General features: G+C 45.7%; 1 protein-coding gene across 1 annotated transcript in view; it reads right to left on the reverse strand.

Annotated features, from left to right (window-relative positions):
• LOC147459722 (tRNA ligase 1-like) overlaps window positions 1-16,430 on the reverse strand; it is a 265,347-nt gene that overhangs the window by 25,426 nt on the left and 223,491 nt on the right. The window contains exons 19-20 of the mRNA XM_086510947.1: window positions 15,862-15,959; window positions 15,712-15,772 (exon numbers count right to left, since the gene is read on the reverse strand). Of these exons, the coding sequence (XP_086367073.1) occupies window positions 15,712-15,772; window positions 15,862-15,959 (159 nt within the window). The remainder of the gene's footprint in view (window positions 1-15,711; window positions 15,773-15,861; window positions 15,960-16,430) is intronic.

Consider the following 16,430-nt stretch of genomic DNA (forward strand, 5'->3'; position numbering starts at 1 on the left):
TGGGGCTACAGATTACTTTCCACAAGTCCACTCACTGTCCAAATGCATTAGCCATATGCAGCACTGAAAACCAATGGAAGGGATTTGAATGAAACTAGCAGCTGAAAGTAACAGATAGAAGCACTGCATCTAAACCATCAGCACTATGTCATCATTTATCTCTAGTCGATTGGATAAGTTTGCTACTAGTTGAGCAGACGTCTCGACAACTCTCTCTTTGAAAGTTGACATCGCTCAATTGTGGCATGGGGATATCTTACTCCTATTGAGCACATGCATGTACTCTGGTGATGCATCTCCTCTCTAGAAACTCACGACATCTAGACCTGCGCAGTAGCCTATGGTGGCCCTATCAAGGGATGCCATTGCCCATGTCATGTTCTATGACATACATGAAAGATGCACCCTAAAAACGACCCGACAAGCAAACAAGCCACTCTAAGTCTCCATGGCATGGCTACCCTTCGAGAGATGGGGCATGGACTTTGTATGTCCAATACTATGCAACTAAATTGGCTAAGGTCTCTACTATTGTTGACTGCAATCGGGGCAATTTGTCTCTATCAAAAGGGTTAAGGATGATATTGCGCAATGGACGGCCAATAAAAGTCAATTGGAGGATTAGTTTCAACGCGTTTTTGCTAGACCTTAGGCTCCCTCAAGTGAGGTTTTATACTGTTGTCATATGTACATCCTATATTGACAATGAATGATGTATCCTTGAGACCAATTTTACCGAGGTAGAATTGCACGACAATATGTTGCATCTTGGTCATTGCAAATCACCTGGATGGGATGGTCTTACGGTTGAATTTTTTCTTTGCTTTTGGGAGTCTCTTAATCAGCCTCTACTTTTCGTGATAAATCATGCATGGACTATGCAGTCTTTGTCGCAATCGTGGAAAGAAGCACTTGTGAAATTTTTGCCCAAGCAAACGTTGCCGTTATGTGAATACTTCTCACAATGGCGTCCGATCATGTTTATGCTGGTTATTTAAAAATTGTTGTCCAAAATGATAGCTGCATGTATTAATGATTATTTGTTCTCTCGCATACATCCGGCTCAATATGGAATCATCCCTCGCCAGAAAATTATGGATAATATTGCTAATGCTTTCATTGGGATTGAGTATGCAAAATATACAAGATGTGCTTATCATGCACGTCAATATAGAGAAAGCATTTCACACTGTTCATTGGGAATTTGCTGCTCAAATCATGACGGCCTTGGGCTTTGGTTCAAAAATGTGTTGGGTGGTCTATTTTCTTTATGAGCATAATCAATCTGCTCGAATTCTCAATGGTGAGCTGACTCGATTATGGGATTGGTAGATCGATCAAGCAAGGTTGCCCTTTGAGTACTATGTTGTATGCTATTGCTACGCATCCTTTGTTATTGTCTTTGGACTCCTTAATGGCATCTGACCATTTACATGGATTGGAATTGCCGTCTTGTGATCATTTCGTGCCACAAGCGTATGCAGATGACTCCACGTTTTGGCCTAGAAATCGACCTGAGGATGTTCGATGTATCATGGAAGCACTACATGTTTATGGGTTGGCTGCAGTTTTGCAAGTGAATTTCTGAAAATCTAAATTGTTACCGTTGCATCAAAGGGATTGGCACTCAATATTATGGCCAGGTGAGATAGTGAAGCCTAATCAAATTGTGAGATATCTTGGATATCCATTGGCTTGGTCAGTTAAAAATGCAAAATTATTGGAATGGATTGAGAATAAATTGAGGTATAAATTGCGCTATTGGAAATTACCTACTTGGCCGCTACATGTAAGACTCACAATAGTGCAGTCCATCTTGGTGGCATACATGCAATTTTTCCTACCGATGTTGCATTGGCCACCCCGCCGTCTTTGGGCCTTTATGTCTTGCATTCTAGAGCACTTCTGGTCTACTTCCTCCTAGAAAAAGGTCATGCGATTCCTCGCGATGGATAAGTTGTGTACTCCAAAATGTTGTGGTGGTTTGAATATTCTGCATTTGTGTTCTCATGTTATAGCAAGAAAGGCTACTTTGTTGTTGGTACTGGTTGAGCAAAAGCAACCCTGGATGCAGATGTTTGCGTTTTTGTGCTCTCACGCGGTTTCAACACCAGCTTTTGGCCATTGGCAACCGTCGGATTGGGACGTGGTTTTTGGTAAGTTTGAAGCCACAATACCTGGATGCCCCTTTGTTTCCAGTCTTGTAGCGGATTGAAAATTGGTAACATGGGAATTGTTGTGGAATGGTAGAGGCATAGTCACAAGGGACGCGTCCCGAGGAGTGGGGCTCAAATGGATTTTTTGTGTAAAAAAGAGGGCGGGACGGCAAGTGGGGAAGGGAGCCCAAAAATGGGCGTCCCCTGTGACTATGGGTAGAGGTGATACCTCTTAAAATTCACTTCGACTAGAGAGTTTGCATTGGAGTCGAGTTTTTGATCAAACTCTTGTTCAACGCTCTCCTAGATTGAAAGGATAATTGATGTGACAAATGATGATGGACAGTTGCTCTTGTTTAGGCATGCTGATCTTACCTTTGGCCTTGGGATGCATACAGGTGTATAGGGGAGACCATTAAGGATTTGGTTGACTCGATATCTCCCGTTCCGCCGCTGGTTGCGGAGAATGGAATTTGTGATTGGCTTTACGCTGGATCTTTGATTCGTTCGATCTTTGCAAAGAAAGTGTACTGTCATTTACAATCATCTTCCCGGCCGGATCCAAGAATATTGCAATAAGGTATGGAATATGAATAAGAGTGTTACATGGTGGCGGAGTAGAGTTATGAAAGTGTGGCATGCTAAGTTGCCTCTAAAAGAGCGACTGTTTATGTGGAGATGCGTCGTTGGGGTTCTCCTGACTAGCAAATTTCTACGATCCAGAAGATTGGCCTCTTCGCGATGTGTTTGTTGCGGTGCAGCCATTGAAATATTCCATCGACAGTTTCTTAAAGCTGCCTATGACTTGGACGAGCTCCCCGTTAGTCATTATGAGCTCTACTTTGACTATTCCTAATTTCTTTTTTGTAATATTTTCTATGGGTTTTCCTCGTCTTGAGGTTTCCCATCGGTAATTCAATCAGACATTACTAAAAGAAAAGTGTGTGTGTGTGTGTGTGTGTGAAGGTTGTGTGGTGGCTCTGAGGTTCTCTCTGCTCTGGCGCGAGGTCTGCTCTGCGGGCTCCTGCATCAACGTGGACTCTGTCCCTGCGTTCCCTGCCCCTCTGCGCAGACCTGCTTGGCAAGGTGCCCTCTGCGGCATGCTCTACAGTTTGGGGCAATTTGTAGCCTGCTGCTCTTATACAGTTAGTGGGTGCGCTGCTACTATTTTTTGCTTTGTGTTTCGGGCTTTCCTGTGTAGTGTCTGAGGGGGGTGATAGTGCTTAATTTTCCCTTCATGGATGAAGAAGCGGTATACAAGCGCAGGAAGCAGGTGGACCTTTCTTCAATGGATGCTGCAAATATAGTTAAAGAATGTCTTTATGAGGATTTTGCGGATGCCCGGAATACTTGGGAAGGTTCAAAACCCACTACTGAAGTTGTGATTCTGGTGCAGCAGTTAATGGATCCCAATAGCACAATATGCATTGAATGTTGTTATTCTGTTTTCTCTGGGTAAAATGCCCTCTACACAGGATGTAGGGCAGTGGATCGACTTTTTGCCTAAAAGACAAGCTGTCATATTGGTCATATGCAGTCCGAGTGTTCTAATCTTGATCTGCAGCCTCCCCCTCCTACCATTCCTTGTGCTGTTAAGACCAACAATGACGGTCTTCCCGGTCATGAGTTGGCCTTAGTATCAAGAAACAATCAAGGTGAAAATTCTATGCAGTTTAAGCCTTAGGTTAAAGAAGGCAAAGGCAAGCAATTTCAAGCTCCATCAAATCGAAATGTACAATCCAAAGGCAAATCAATTCAGGTTGAGTTTTTTGAACCTTGGCAACAACCCAAGAGGCCTTTTAGAAGCCGAGGCCCTGCATTTTTTTTGGAAATTAAGCAGAGTTTGCCATGAACCATTGGCTGTCCAAGAGCCTAGGAAATCTTATTTCCTTGCAAAAAATTGTGTGTACTTCATTAAAGATGAATTGGGTGACAGAGGTCAAGTGCTATCTTTCGTAAATGCTTGTGCTGAACTTGGCATCGGCTATCATTATCCACCTTTATGGCGAAAGATTCAAAATTTGTTGGCACCTTTTGAGCATATTCCTATTCTCGATGAAACTAAAAGACTGGCAGATTTTAGCCCATATTGGGCCACCGCTGCTCGTGGTCCTTTGTCTCTACCTCAGATTTCTATGCATTCCGTTTACACTTTCCTTCTTCCTCAAGAATGGGTTCATTATTATGAAAATAGCATTTGGCAAATGCATCAGCCTTTGTCATGGTGGAGGAAACAACTCAGGATGATCTAGAGCAGTAAGATGCCTTGAAAATGTCGGATTTTTCTATGGTGTTGCTTGCTTGTAGGTCTTATAGTTGGGTCTTTTTTTGGCAAGGCAACATGTGACATCTTCTCTTTGTTATGTTTGTGGTGCTATGGTGTTGCTTGCTTGTAGGTCTTATAGTTGGGTCTTTTTTTGGCAAGGCAACATGTGACATCTTCTCTTTGTTATGTTTGTGGTGCCTCTGTTGAAACGATTTCTCATCTATTATGGAATTGTAGTGCCTCTCACAATTTGCCGAATTGTATAGCAGGGCTTCTTCAAGCAGTAGGAAATTGTTTTAGTGATCAACATGCTGGAGGACCCCTCGGATTGGATTGGAGGCAGCCGTGCTACTGTTCATTGGGTTGCGTTGGGTGCTTGAGAGTGGCTATGTATGACTACAAGGATTAGGATATATGGCAGCATGCAGGTTTTGTACGGCCCTCAAACAGCCTCTCTTTCTCTCGGTCTGACCGTCGAGTAGGGGGTATGAATCTATCAAGGATAGATTTGTTCTATGCTAGTGATACTTTTGTGACATGGGTAGTTCAATATGCAGCTTGGGAGGGACTACTTTTCCGATCATGTGCCAATGATTCTTACTGTGTTAGATAGATAGAGAGGCAGCAGGTTGTTGTCCTATGTACAGAGAGTTTGGACATGGAGGGGGACCCTGCTGTTAGAGCGGTCATTGGCCTCCTGGAGCTTAGTCGTTTCTTCCTCCATCAGTATGCAGCTCGTTTGGCTGCGACCAGTTGGCTGCGACCAGAGAGGAGGAGAAGCGACTTCGACGGAACATTGCCTCCTTACAGCGAATGAAGGAGCGCCAAGCCCTTGAATCAAGGAGCAGTTGCAGCAGGCTTGGCAAGAGTTGATCACCATCGAATAGCGACACCACGAGTTTGCCTTTCATCGTCAGGCATCACAGTGGACTCAAAAACAGAGTTACCGGTGCGTTCTTTGAGATTGTGGGTCCTCACCATGCACACACCAATGTTGGTCAGCTGAGAAGGCCCCATGGGTCCGTTGCTACAGAGCCCGAGGATACGCGCACACTTGCTACTGACTTTTATTGTGAGCTACTTTCAGCCAAGCCATAGTCAAAGCATCGAGATGCATGCAGAGAGCACATGTGGGCACAGATGCCTTGTCTAGTCACTGAGGAGAAGCGCCAGGGCCTTGAGCACCCGCTCCAACCCAAGAAGCTACAGGAGGCCCTCAGGGAACTCCCTAGGAGTAGTTGCCTAGGGGAGGATGGTTTGACTCCCAGTTTCTTCTTGGAGTACTAGGAGATGCTTGGTTGAGACCTCTGTAGCGCTTCTTGGATGAGATTCGGCACTAGCGACCCATCACCATTCTGAACTCAGCCTATAAAATCATAGCAAAGGCTCTGAGTTTCAGAATTCAGCCGCTACTTGAGAGTATTATATATGAGACACAAACGAGTTTTGTCAAGGAGCGCAGCATCCTTGACAACATTTTTACCTTCTGGGAGGCGACTCCCCTTGCACGTCTCCGAGGAGAGGATCTTATGATACTCCTCGATTTTGAGGAGGCGTAGGACAGAGTTGACTAGGGATTCCTCGAGGGCACTATGCGTTGGATAGGGTTTTCAGATGCATGGATTAGGGGAGTGTCAACTCTCTACAGGCGTGCGCCCAGTCGGGTGTTGTTGGCAGGGGAAAGAGGAGAACACTTCATGCTCACACCTCGGTTTGATAGGGTTGCCCTCTTGCCCCCTTCCTGTTCCTCTTCGAGGCAATGAGATTTTGACCTCATAGGAGGATGGTTTGCATGGACTGCAGCTGCCTATTAAGGGAGAGGACCTTCTGGACGCTAAGTTTGCTCACCAACTTGCAGAGGTGTGAGCGCTCTCTGGACGCTAAGTTTGCTGATGACACCAACATGACTCTGACATGTTTTTGGAGGGCCGGGAGGCCAACTTGCACAGGTGTGAGCAGTCTTTTGAGGTGTTCTGTTGTGCATCGGGAGCACTTATCAACTGGCGGAAGACAATGGCCCTTCGGGTTGGTAGTGCTCCCATGCCAGATTGGTCGCTTGGAGAGGGCTTTAGGTGGATTCCTCTAGGGACATTAGTACGTTACTTGGGCTGTAACGTTGGTTCGGATTTGTTATCAAAGCAGCGGATTGCTCTCTCCTTTCCATCAGGAGAAAACTGCTCCATTCGAGCTCAACATGGCTTTCTCTTGCTGGGAGGGTAGTGGTGGCCAACCAAGTGTTGTGGGCTACTATGTGGTACATCACGTCTTGCTAGATTTTCTGGAGCTCTTGCAGCAGCCAGCTACAGTGGCTGATCAAGAACTTCTTGTGGTCAGGACAAGACACACAATCAACGTGCGCCAAGGTCTCCTTGCAGGTCATTGCTTTACCTTGTGCTCAGGGAGGGTTGGGGATCATCGACTGAGCACTGGAGAGTAGAGCCCTTCTTGGAAAGCTTGTGGTCAGAAAATTTCTTCCAGGGGAGGAGCTCGTGAAGGAGCTGTTGCTACACCGGATTCTGACCTGAGTTCCACAGATGGGCGGCCCATGGAGGCCCTCCACTTGTTGGATTTTCTCAGATATGCGCAAAGTAGCCTTGAGCAGGAGCCAGCAGAATTGCTTTGTTGCGAGCTTGCTTCGGTCTTGGGAGTAGCTCCAAGGTGTCCTTGAGCAGTACCAGCCCACATGCATTGAACATCAATTGAGACATCCACTTGTTTGGAACCCTATGGTCAACACACAGCAAGGCCACATGGTTGATAGCAAACTTCATCTCTCTTGAGGCCACATGGTCGAGGGTCCATCCCCTACTTTTGGGGACTGGCTGCAATTTACAGTACTTTCTGAGCAGATTCAAGACATTCATCTGCACGACATGAGGGGGGCACAGAGCATGTGTCAAGATATTATAGAGGCTATACCTGCAGAGTGGCACACCCCTTTGGAGATGACAACTCCTTACTAGATGGGGGACCTTCACGCGACTGGAGGTCCTCATTTCAGTCAAGGCTTGCTCAATCACCCGCTCCTACTATTCCTTTGAGGTAGAAATGAAATGAAATGAAATGTTATATTAACGTCTTCAAAAGGCCAAAATGACCTATGAGACCAATCAGTTACAAAATAGTGAATCTAATACCATGTCTGGGTACAAAAGAACTAGAAAAGAACTAGAAGTGGAACAAAATACTACTACTACTACTACAATCTAAAACTACGTGGGTGTAGCAGCTGATACAATAGGTACCCGGTAAACTGGATGTAACAGTGTGTGAAACAAAGATGGAAGAAATGGTGAGGATCCATCCTCATCTGCACTCTGGATGTCGAGAGAGTATGGCTCGAATCTTCTGTTGTAGTCTCCGTCGATGCTGTGTAGCTCCTCTCCTCAGTCGCGGTCGTCTGTATCTCTGTAGCTCCAATGCTCGGTCGGTGAGAGTGCCAGTAGTGGTCCCTTCACAGAGTCACTACCGAGGTATTAGAGGTGGCTGAGTGTTGCTTTCAGCGGATCAAAGTTGCGGGCATCGGTGGGAGGACTTGTATCATCGACCTCGACCTGTCAGATCTCGAGTCAAGACACTGACGGCTCTGGGCTTGGGAAAGCCACCCCTTGGTGCGAGTGCAGTGGGACCCGAGGGATTAGTTTTGGCGGGATCCCTTTACTTCAGCCGATCACCTCGAGACCCCTTTCTTCCAATACACAGCTCGGTTGGGTTGCCATATAATGACAAAGAGGAGGGAGGCTCGTCATGCTGCAACGCTTCACTTGCAGGAGGAGGGTCTCACGACTGAGTTCTTGGCACGATTTTAGGAGTGCTTGTGGGACAGCAGGCAGCCAAGGCCAGTCACCATGTTCCAGTGTCTAGTTCACATCGAGCTACTGCAGTCGGGAGTTGGTTGGTGCACATCGGCCTCTTGCCAATGTGTGCCGCTTGTGACCACCTAGTGGAGAGATATCGGCACTCTCTGTGGGGCTGCCCCATGGTGCAACATGTTTGGGTTCGGATTCTTAGGCTCGTACCTACAACAGCTAGCCAGTGCACTTGGGGTGTTGTAGCTTGGTCCACTTCGTTTCGCAATGGCTTCAATTAGTAGGATGATTGTGATGCAAGAGGGCCGGCCTACACTCCAGACTCCAGTCAGCCATGGAGTTAGTCCCTCATGAGTGGAGGAGAGATACAAAGTGGTGTTGGAAGCTCGTCTGTATCCTGACACTGTAGTTTATCTCGCGAGCCGTCTGTCCGCGACATTTGGCTGGAGCACACTGTCACGAGGATGTGGCAATTGTTAACTATGTCACGAGGACGTGACAACTGCTAACCTTAGTTGTTGGTTTCTTTTCAATGATTTTTAAAATTTTTTTAAGACCCTCTTTTTGAAGTTGAAAATGGTCGGACATTGTATGGCCAATGTGAACGGTAGTTTCACCTGCAGATGGGAAGTTGGTCGGCATTGGAATTCGAATAGTAAGAGGATGTCTAGGCTCAATGCACGATCATGTAGGTTCCCCCGTCGCACTTAGCAAGTTGGTGGATACTAGGAAGTGAACTCAATAAAGGCATAAAGTCAAGGTGGGATCACCAACAAAAAGTATCCGACAGTTAGCCACATTGCACTTTTGGATGCAGTCCCAATGAGGATAGATGGTCAGATGACCAGTACGAGCTCAACGGAAGCATCTCCTAAAAATTAAGGAACTGCTATTTTGGGCCGTGAAATGTGTTCGTGTCATTACCTTCTGTATGACCAGGGGAACACTTTACAACTCTGCTGCGAAGTCAACTGGGTAACCAGTCGGGAGATTTTTAAGCGGCAACCCCGACATGGGAAAATGCTTGTAAATGTGCCAAGTGGTACTTTCCTGTGTACTTGCCTCATTCAGAAAAATGGGCGCTGAATTTTAAGCTGGGAGAGGCCTCATTTTGCAATTGTCACAGGTTAAGAGCTATTGAGTGCTTTCTTTCCACTCTATGTACAGTGTAGGAGTGATGCCCTGCACACTACACACTGCTCTCTCTCTCCCCTACGTGCAGTTATGTGATGCCCCACAAGAGGGCTCTTCATTTGACTGATGTACAACTGTGTGGTTTCCTCATTGAGTAGGGACAGGGGTAGCTAACTGCTACTCCAAAGCAGGCATCGGTGAGGGTCATAACCTCACCGTACACGTGCATTTTCAGCGCTGTGTATGCGCTGTAATTTGACTGTTTTTCAAAGTGCCCCACTGGCAGAGGACAGTTTGGGGACTGTTTAGGGCTGAAAACAGGGCAAAAACCAGTAAATACAGCGAGCTGAACTTATTGTTTTTGGGAAAAATATCAGGGGGTTTATGCCAGTGGAAGTGAGTTCCAGCAAGGGAATTGGATTCACGCAAGTTTTGGGGCTGTTATGCTGCTGAAATTTGGCCAAAACAGGTGGTATCTAGCGGGATACAGGTAAAGGATTCCTAGGACTCTACTTTGTAATTTACCCTCTCAAAGTATAAAGAAATACCAAAAGGGGCGCCAATTTTGGGGCCTACAGGTTGTCGGCGTCTGCTCGGAGCATTCTAGCTTTCGAGCCGTGTGTGTGCTTAAGTGTCAATTCCCGTCGCAGGTTTCTTTGCACGTTCTCTCTGTGTGTGTCTAAAGTAAAGAATTCGGGTGAAAGCCAAAGCCTACCGCCCAACGGGCCTGTTTCAAGGTTCCTTCGCCAGGACATTAATCACTTTTTCCTCAAAGAGTGAGCCTCAATTGTTTTGGGTAATGACACAGAGTGCAGGAACGCGGGATTACACTATGGCCGACAAAGGGAAGGGCATTATAAAAGAGGATTCCTCTTCGAAGGAGAGACAGGAAACTGCTATGGTGTTCGAGATTGGCGAGAGCTCACAGCCACGTCAGTCTGTACCTCCTGTTGATGTGAATGTCCCTCCAGTAGTACAGGGCTTTATGACTGGGCAACTTGAGGATGATGCGTTTAGGACTCAGTTAATTGCCGCGCAACTGGTGCAAAATCCAAGGTTTATGGAGTTCTTGCAAGCGCCACCAGTGCAACAACAAAATAGGCAACCTACACCACGTACAGAGCTTGTTGAGGCTCAAGCCCAAGTACTTCATGCGACTCAACAGGATAGGGAACACTCGCATATTGCGGAGTCAGGGGCTCCAAAACAGGTTCCTCCCGTGCTTGAACAGGTGGCTAGAACGCCTATTCCATAGGTTATGCTAGTTCAGCCTGCCACCTTTCAGAGCCCGCATGTTGTCTTGAATGGACAGGGAACTAGTTACTAGGCAATGTACCCAGTTTTTCCACCACCCACGGTACATCCTCGGTATTTCGGGGGGTGGATCAGTGTTCCAAAGTATGGCTGCTTATGCGCCTGGAAGTCGGCCGTACATGCCAGGAACAGTGTTTTGGGGTATGCAAGGCATGATCCCAAACCCCATGTATGGTAGCATTGGCATGCAGCAAGGTTTTCAGTGCAACCAAGGCCAGTTTGGGGTGCCACAGGGTCATTTTGGCATGGCTGGTTTTTCTAGATAGCAGCCAGATATCGCACCTCTGACGCAAAATGTTAATAGCCAAGATGTGCCAATGATGCCTACTACAGTGCCCATGTTGCAGACTATTCCCTATGATAATTCGGGGACGCTGGAAAAGCTGAAATCTTACAAAGAAGGTGGTGCAGCTGTAAAGTTCAGCACTTTCAGTGGCTTCGAGGATAAAGCAAAGGCTCTCACTTTCCTCCAGCAGTTTGATACAGCTTATGCAGGAGGGAATTTTACATAGGCCTCTAAGGTCAAGAAAGCTACCATTTTCTTAAAGGACAATACCCTTACATGGTGGACGACATTGTTAATGCAAGGACAGGCATCCGCCACTTGGGGTTTACTTCAAGCAAATGTTTGCATCTGCTTGGCTGTCAAATGAATTTGAAGTTGACATCATGACAAATTGGCACCAACTTACTTCGGCTACATGCAAAAGCTTGCTGGAGTACAATCGGAGGTTTTGTAAAGCGTTAACTCTCAGTGACCTCCTACAGATTTGTGCCATTGACAAAGCAGATAGAGAAGTACTACTGTGGGCTGCCTAAAGGGCTTCATGATTACTGTACCAAGAACAAAGTGGCTACCCTCACTCAGCTTATGGAAGTTGCTAACACTAATCTTGCCTTGTTGTTAGGAGAGGATAGTGGGTTTCCGAGCAATGAGAAAGGAGGGCAGCAAAAGAAAAATTCAACGAAGAAGCCCTTTGTGAAAAGGGCTCCTAAAGCGTCACAGGGTCAGAAAAGGCCACCAAAGACAAGGATTCAACCATGACTTTTGGAGCACAGGCGAAGAAACAAAAAAGGAAGCCTTTTGTGCGCTGTCGCTCGAGGAAAAGAAGATCCTAATGGCTGAAAATAAATGCTTTATATCTGAGCAGCCTGGTCACTTTGCTACCAATTGTCCACAAAGGAAAAGACCAGCTAACTCAGATGATAAAGAGGACCAGAAAGGCAAGAAGCCTAAACCCACGACAGGTTTGGTGCAAGATATGGTGGGTGATAGGCCTAGTACATACTACAGATGCCAGTGAGTTATGCAGGGCATGGAGTAAAGTTAGGGATCAGACGACACTCATCTTCTTTGATCCAGGTGCCAAAGACAACTTTATCTCACCAGAGTTGGCTATGAAGCTAGGCATCAGAGCTGAAGAGATGGGGTACACAACACAAGCAGGGTTGGCATGTCCTGGCTACTTAGAGTGTGTTACTCCCATTATTGGAAAGCTGCGTTTGCATATTCAATCGTATGTGGACACATAAGTGTTCTATATCATGGCATTGGAAGGGTGCGATGCGCTACTTGGAATTCCGTGGATGCTCAGAGTACATGGTGTGCTAGATGCCTTCGGCAAGACGATCACCCTTAGCATAGGGGCAAAACTCATGTTTTGGATGTAAAGCTCAAAGGGGAGTCTATCCCTATTGTATCTGCTTTTGTTATCACTTCTGTAATAAAAAATCATCTTTCGTGTACTTGATTTTTGCACGTGATGTCTCAGATAATTCTCAATCAAATTTATCTATGTTATATAAAGCAAGGTCAGCATTTTTGCGAGAGTTCAGTGACTGTTTCTTTGATTCATTGACCATCGGATAGATTTGGTGCCAAGGTGTAGCCCACCAAATAGACCTCCCTATAGGGTTAGCGCGGCGCAGCAGAAAGAGATTATGGGCCAAGTTGAGTAGTTATTAGAGAAGGGGCTGATTCAGCCTATGTAACAAACTGCTGACGTGTCAAAGCCTAAAGAATGGAGCCAACTTGTAGATGTGGGCAGAGGGGCCTAAACCCTAGGAAGAACAAGTAACAGAAGAAGAAGTCCTACCAACTTATGGGAACCCCGTCCGATGGGGCCCCAAGTGGCATAAAGAATTAAAATAAAGCAGGACTCAGACACACACAAGAATTGCGAAGCTAGTTGATGACGTGGCAAATTTTCGGAAATCACACTGGCTGATGACGTGGCATGCTGTACGGATTTCCACGTTTTGCGCTGACTGTTATTAAAGTTGCCTTGGAGAAGACTCAGGCAAAGCAAGAAAAGGATGCTGATCGTCACCGTCATGAATTGCTGTTATCACCTGGTGATTGGGTACTGTTAAGGTTCGAAAAGGCAAGGTTAAAGAAGATGAAGGGCAAGGAACGGCTGTTTCCTAAGCTTAGTATGTGCTACTAGGGGCTTTTTCAAGTGCTTGACAAGATCAACGATGTGGCTTACAGGCTGAAATTGCCTGATGCATGGAAGATCCATAATGCGTTTCACGTGAGTCTTCTAAGACCCTTCGTGGGTGATGTGCTAGAAGATATGCCAGATGAGGATCAGCCAGAAGTTGAGGAACTTGATGAGATCCTAATACATATGAATCCAGTGTAATAGATAGAAATGACAAAAGTATGAAGGTCTCATTAAGTCATTTGTGTCTATGTGTTACGACCTTTCTTGCGGATACATGCGATGATAAAATAATGCTAACAACACAAGATCATTAGTGGCGTGTATTTATAGTATGCAATCGAGGACGTTTGCGATTTCAAGAGAGGGTATGTCACGAGGACGTGGCAGTCGTTAACTATGTCACGAGGACGTGGCAACTGCTAATCTTAGTTGTTGGTTTCTTTCCAATGATTTTTGTTTTATTTTTAAGACCCTCTTTTTGAAGTTGCAAATGGTCGAACATTGTATGGCCAATGTGAACGGTAGTTTCACCCACAAACAGGAAGTTGGTCGGCACTACAATTCGTATAGTAAGAGGATGTCTAGGCTCAATGCAAGATCATGTAGGTTACCCCGTCGCACTTAGCAAGTTGGTGGATACTAGGAAGTAACTCAATAAAGCCATAAAGTCAAGGTGGGATCACTAAAAGAAAGTATCCGACAATTGGGCCACATTGCACTTATGGATGTGGTCCCAATGAGGACAGGTGGTCAGATGCCCAATGGGAGCCCAACAGAAGCATCTCCTAGAAATTAGGGAAATGCTATTTTGGGCCGTGAAATGTGTTCGTGTCATTACCTTCGGTATGACCAGGGGAACACTTTACAACTCTGCCGCGAAGTCAACTGCGCAACCAATCAGGAGATTTTTAAGCGGCAACCCCGAAACGGGCAAATGCTTGTAAATGTGCCAAGTGGCACTTTCTTGTGTACTTGCCTCATTTAGAAAAATGGGCACTGAATTTTAAGCTGGGAGAGGCCTCATTTTGCAATTGTCACAGGTTAAGAGCTATGAAGTGCTTTCTTTCCACTCTATGTACAATGTGGTGCTAGGAGTGATGCCCTGCACACTACACACTGCTCTCTCTCTCTCTCTCCTCCCTACGTGCAGTTATGTGATGCCCCACAAGAGGGCTCTTCATTTGACTGATGTACAGCTGTGTGGTTTCATGCTTTTGTGCTGAGGCAAGAGCCTCCTTGAGCAAGAACAAGGGTAGCTAACTGCTACTCCAAACCAGGCACCGGTGAGCGTCATAACCTCACCGTACACGTGCGTTTTCAGCGGTGTGTATGCGCTGTAATTTGACTGTTTTTCAGCCATACGAACGCCAAAACCATTAGGAACAGTGCCCCATTGGCACAGGACAATTCGGGGACTGTTTAGGGCTGAAACAGGGAAAAAACCAGCAAATACAGCGAGCTGAATTGACTGTTTTTGGGCAGAAATAAGAGGGTTTATGCAAGTGGAAGTGAGTTCCAACAGGGGAATTGGTTTCGCGCAAGTTTTGGGGCTGTTATGTTGCAGAAATTTGGCCAAAACAGGTGGTATCTAGCGGGATACAGGGAAAGGATTCCCAAGACTCTACTTTGTAATTTACCCTCTCAAAGTATAAAGAAATACCGAAAGGGGCGCCAATTTTGGGGCCTACAGGTTGTCGGCATTTGCTCGGAGCATTCTAGCTTCCGAGCCATGTGTGTGCTTAAGTGTCAATTCCCGTCGCAGGTTTTCTTTGCACGTTCTCTCTGTGTGTGTCTAAAGTAAATAATTTTGGGTGAAAGCCAAAGCCTACCGCCCCACGGGCCGGTTTCAGACACTTAGGGGCCGCTTTGACACTCCAGGGTAGCTCCGACCGCATGTAGAAGTGCCGTGAGGCTTTCTTGCGACTTTGGCGCCGAGGGCCGTTCTTAGCCATGGTCCATGGTGCACCTAGATGGCACTTTCGTCCACCACTGTGGTTGTTTTCTCCTCCCATTTCCTGATATAGCCATCATTGTACATATCTTGTCTTTTCATTGGGAGAGTCTCCGCACATGTTGATGTAGCCCTCTCTAGAAGGGGCAGATTGTAGGCCATTGGGCAGTTTTCTTAACTAATGGAAGGATCTTTTTCTTGCAAAAAAACACTACAGAGATTCTTAATAATTATCTTACCCCACAAATGTGACTTCAACATTGCTTTAGAGCTTTCCTATTTGATATCAAGCTTCCATCGCTCTAGACCAATAACTACTATGCAAGACGGCAGGGTAAGATGCACGCAAACATGTGGCTGGCCGCTCAAGTGTGTGTCTGGCCTTAATTAGCACCATTCTTCATGCATTTTGAAAGCAGCTTCCAATGAATGCCCTTGATGAATCTGCAAACTTGAACTCATATCGTATCACATTTCAAATATGCTACCCTTTCCACCTTCAGCACTTCCACACACACAAGCACATGCCAACAGCCTAAATTTTTTTCTGTAACCACTCATGAATGCAACCATATCCAGGGTTTCATGCTCTTAGTCATTTTCTGTCTGGACATAAAAAAATGTACATTCCTACCTTCTGAATCCGGAATGACAGGAACTCCTATAGCATTAGTATTCTGACACATCCGCCTCACCTACAGAAGTCCAAAGGCTTGTGTCTGAGAAAAGCCCCTTAGTCATTTATTTAGACCATCCTTCAAATATTTTCTTGCTATTTACTTACAGTTGTCCAAACTTCTTCATTTGGTGCATTTTTATCAGCTAATGTGATGACAGCCGGATTTCGCCTTCGCTCTTCAGCCAGCTTGTCCCAATATTTCCCTGTGAATCATGCAATGAACGTTAGCTTAGAAATTCATTACAGACTTGAATTGTAAAAGCAAGTATCCTAAAAAGGACCAAGAACAAAATGCCACTATACTTCTGAAACACATAGATGCATCTTCCTTTTCTCTTTTGCCTTTTGACAGGTTTAAGTGTGACAAGGAAGATCACATGCAAACAGGGCCTAAGCAAGCCTTAAAAGACTCAAAGCAAGTGTAAGACAGACAAAGACATAGACTACAAACTGAAAAATATCTTTACAGAGAGGAGCTCGCTAGACAGGTAGTAATCGTTGAGTCATTAATTCCATAATACACTCACTACTTCCACTACTTATGGGCATCTTCACGGTCATTGAAGGTAGATGGGAGGAGCGAAGCTTCAGTCGAAAGAGAAATTGGCATACGCAGATTTTGTCCCCCAGCACTTACCTATTATCTCCAGAAAAAACTGGCCTAAGTATATTCC

The sequence above is a fragment of the Adiantum capillus-veneris genome, chromosome 4, assembly GCF_014529385.1.
Source record: "Adiantum capillus-veneris isolate H3 chromosome 4, ASM1452938v2, whole genome shotgun sequence".
In the NCBI taxonomy this organism is placed as follows: Eukaryota; Viridiplantae; Streptophyta; class Polypodiopsida; order Polypodiales; family Pteridaceae; genus Adiantum; species Adiantum capillus-veneris.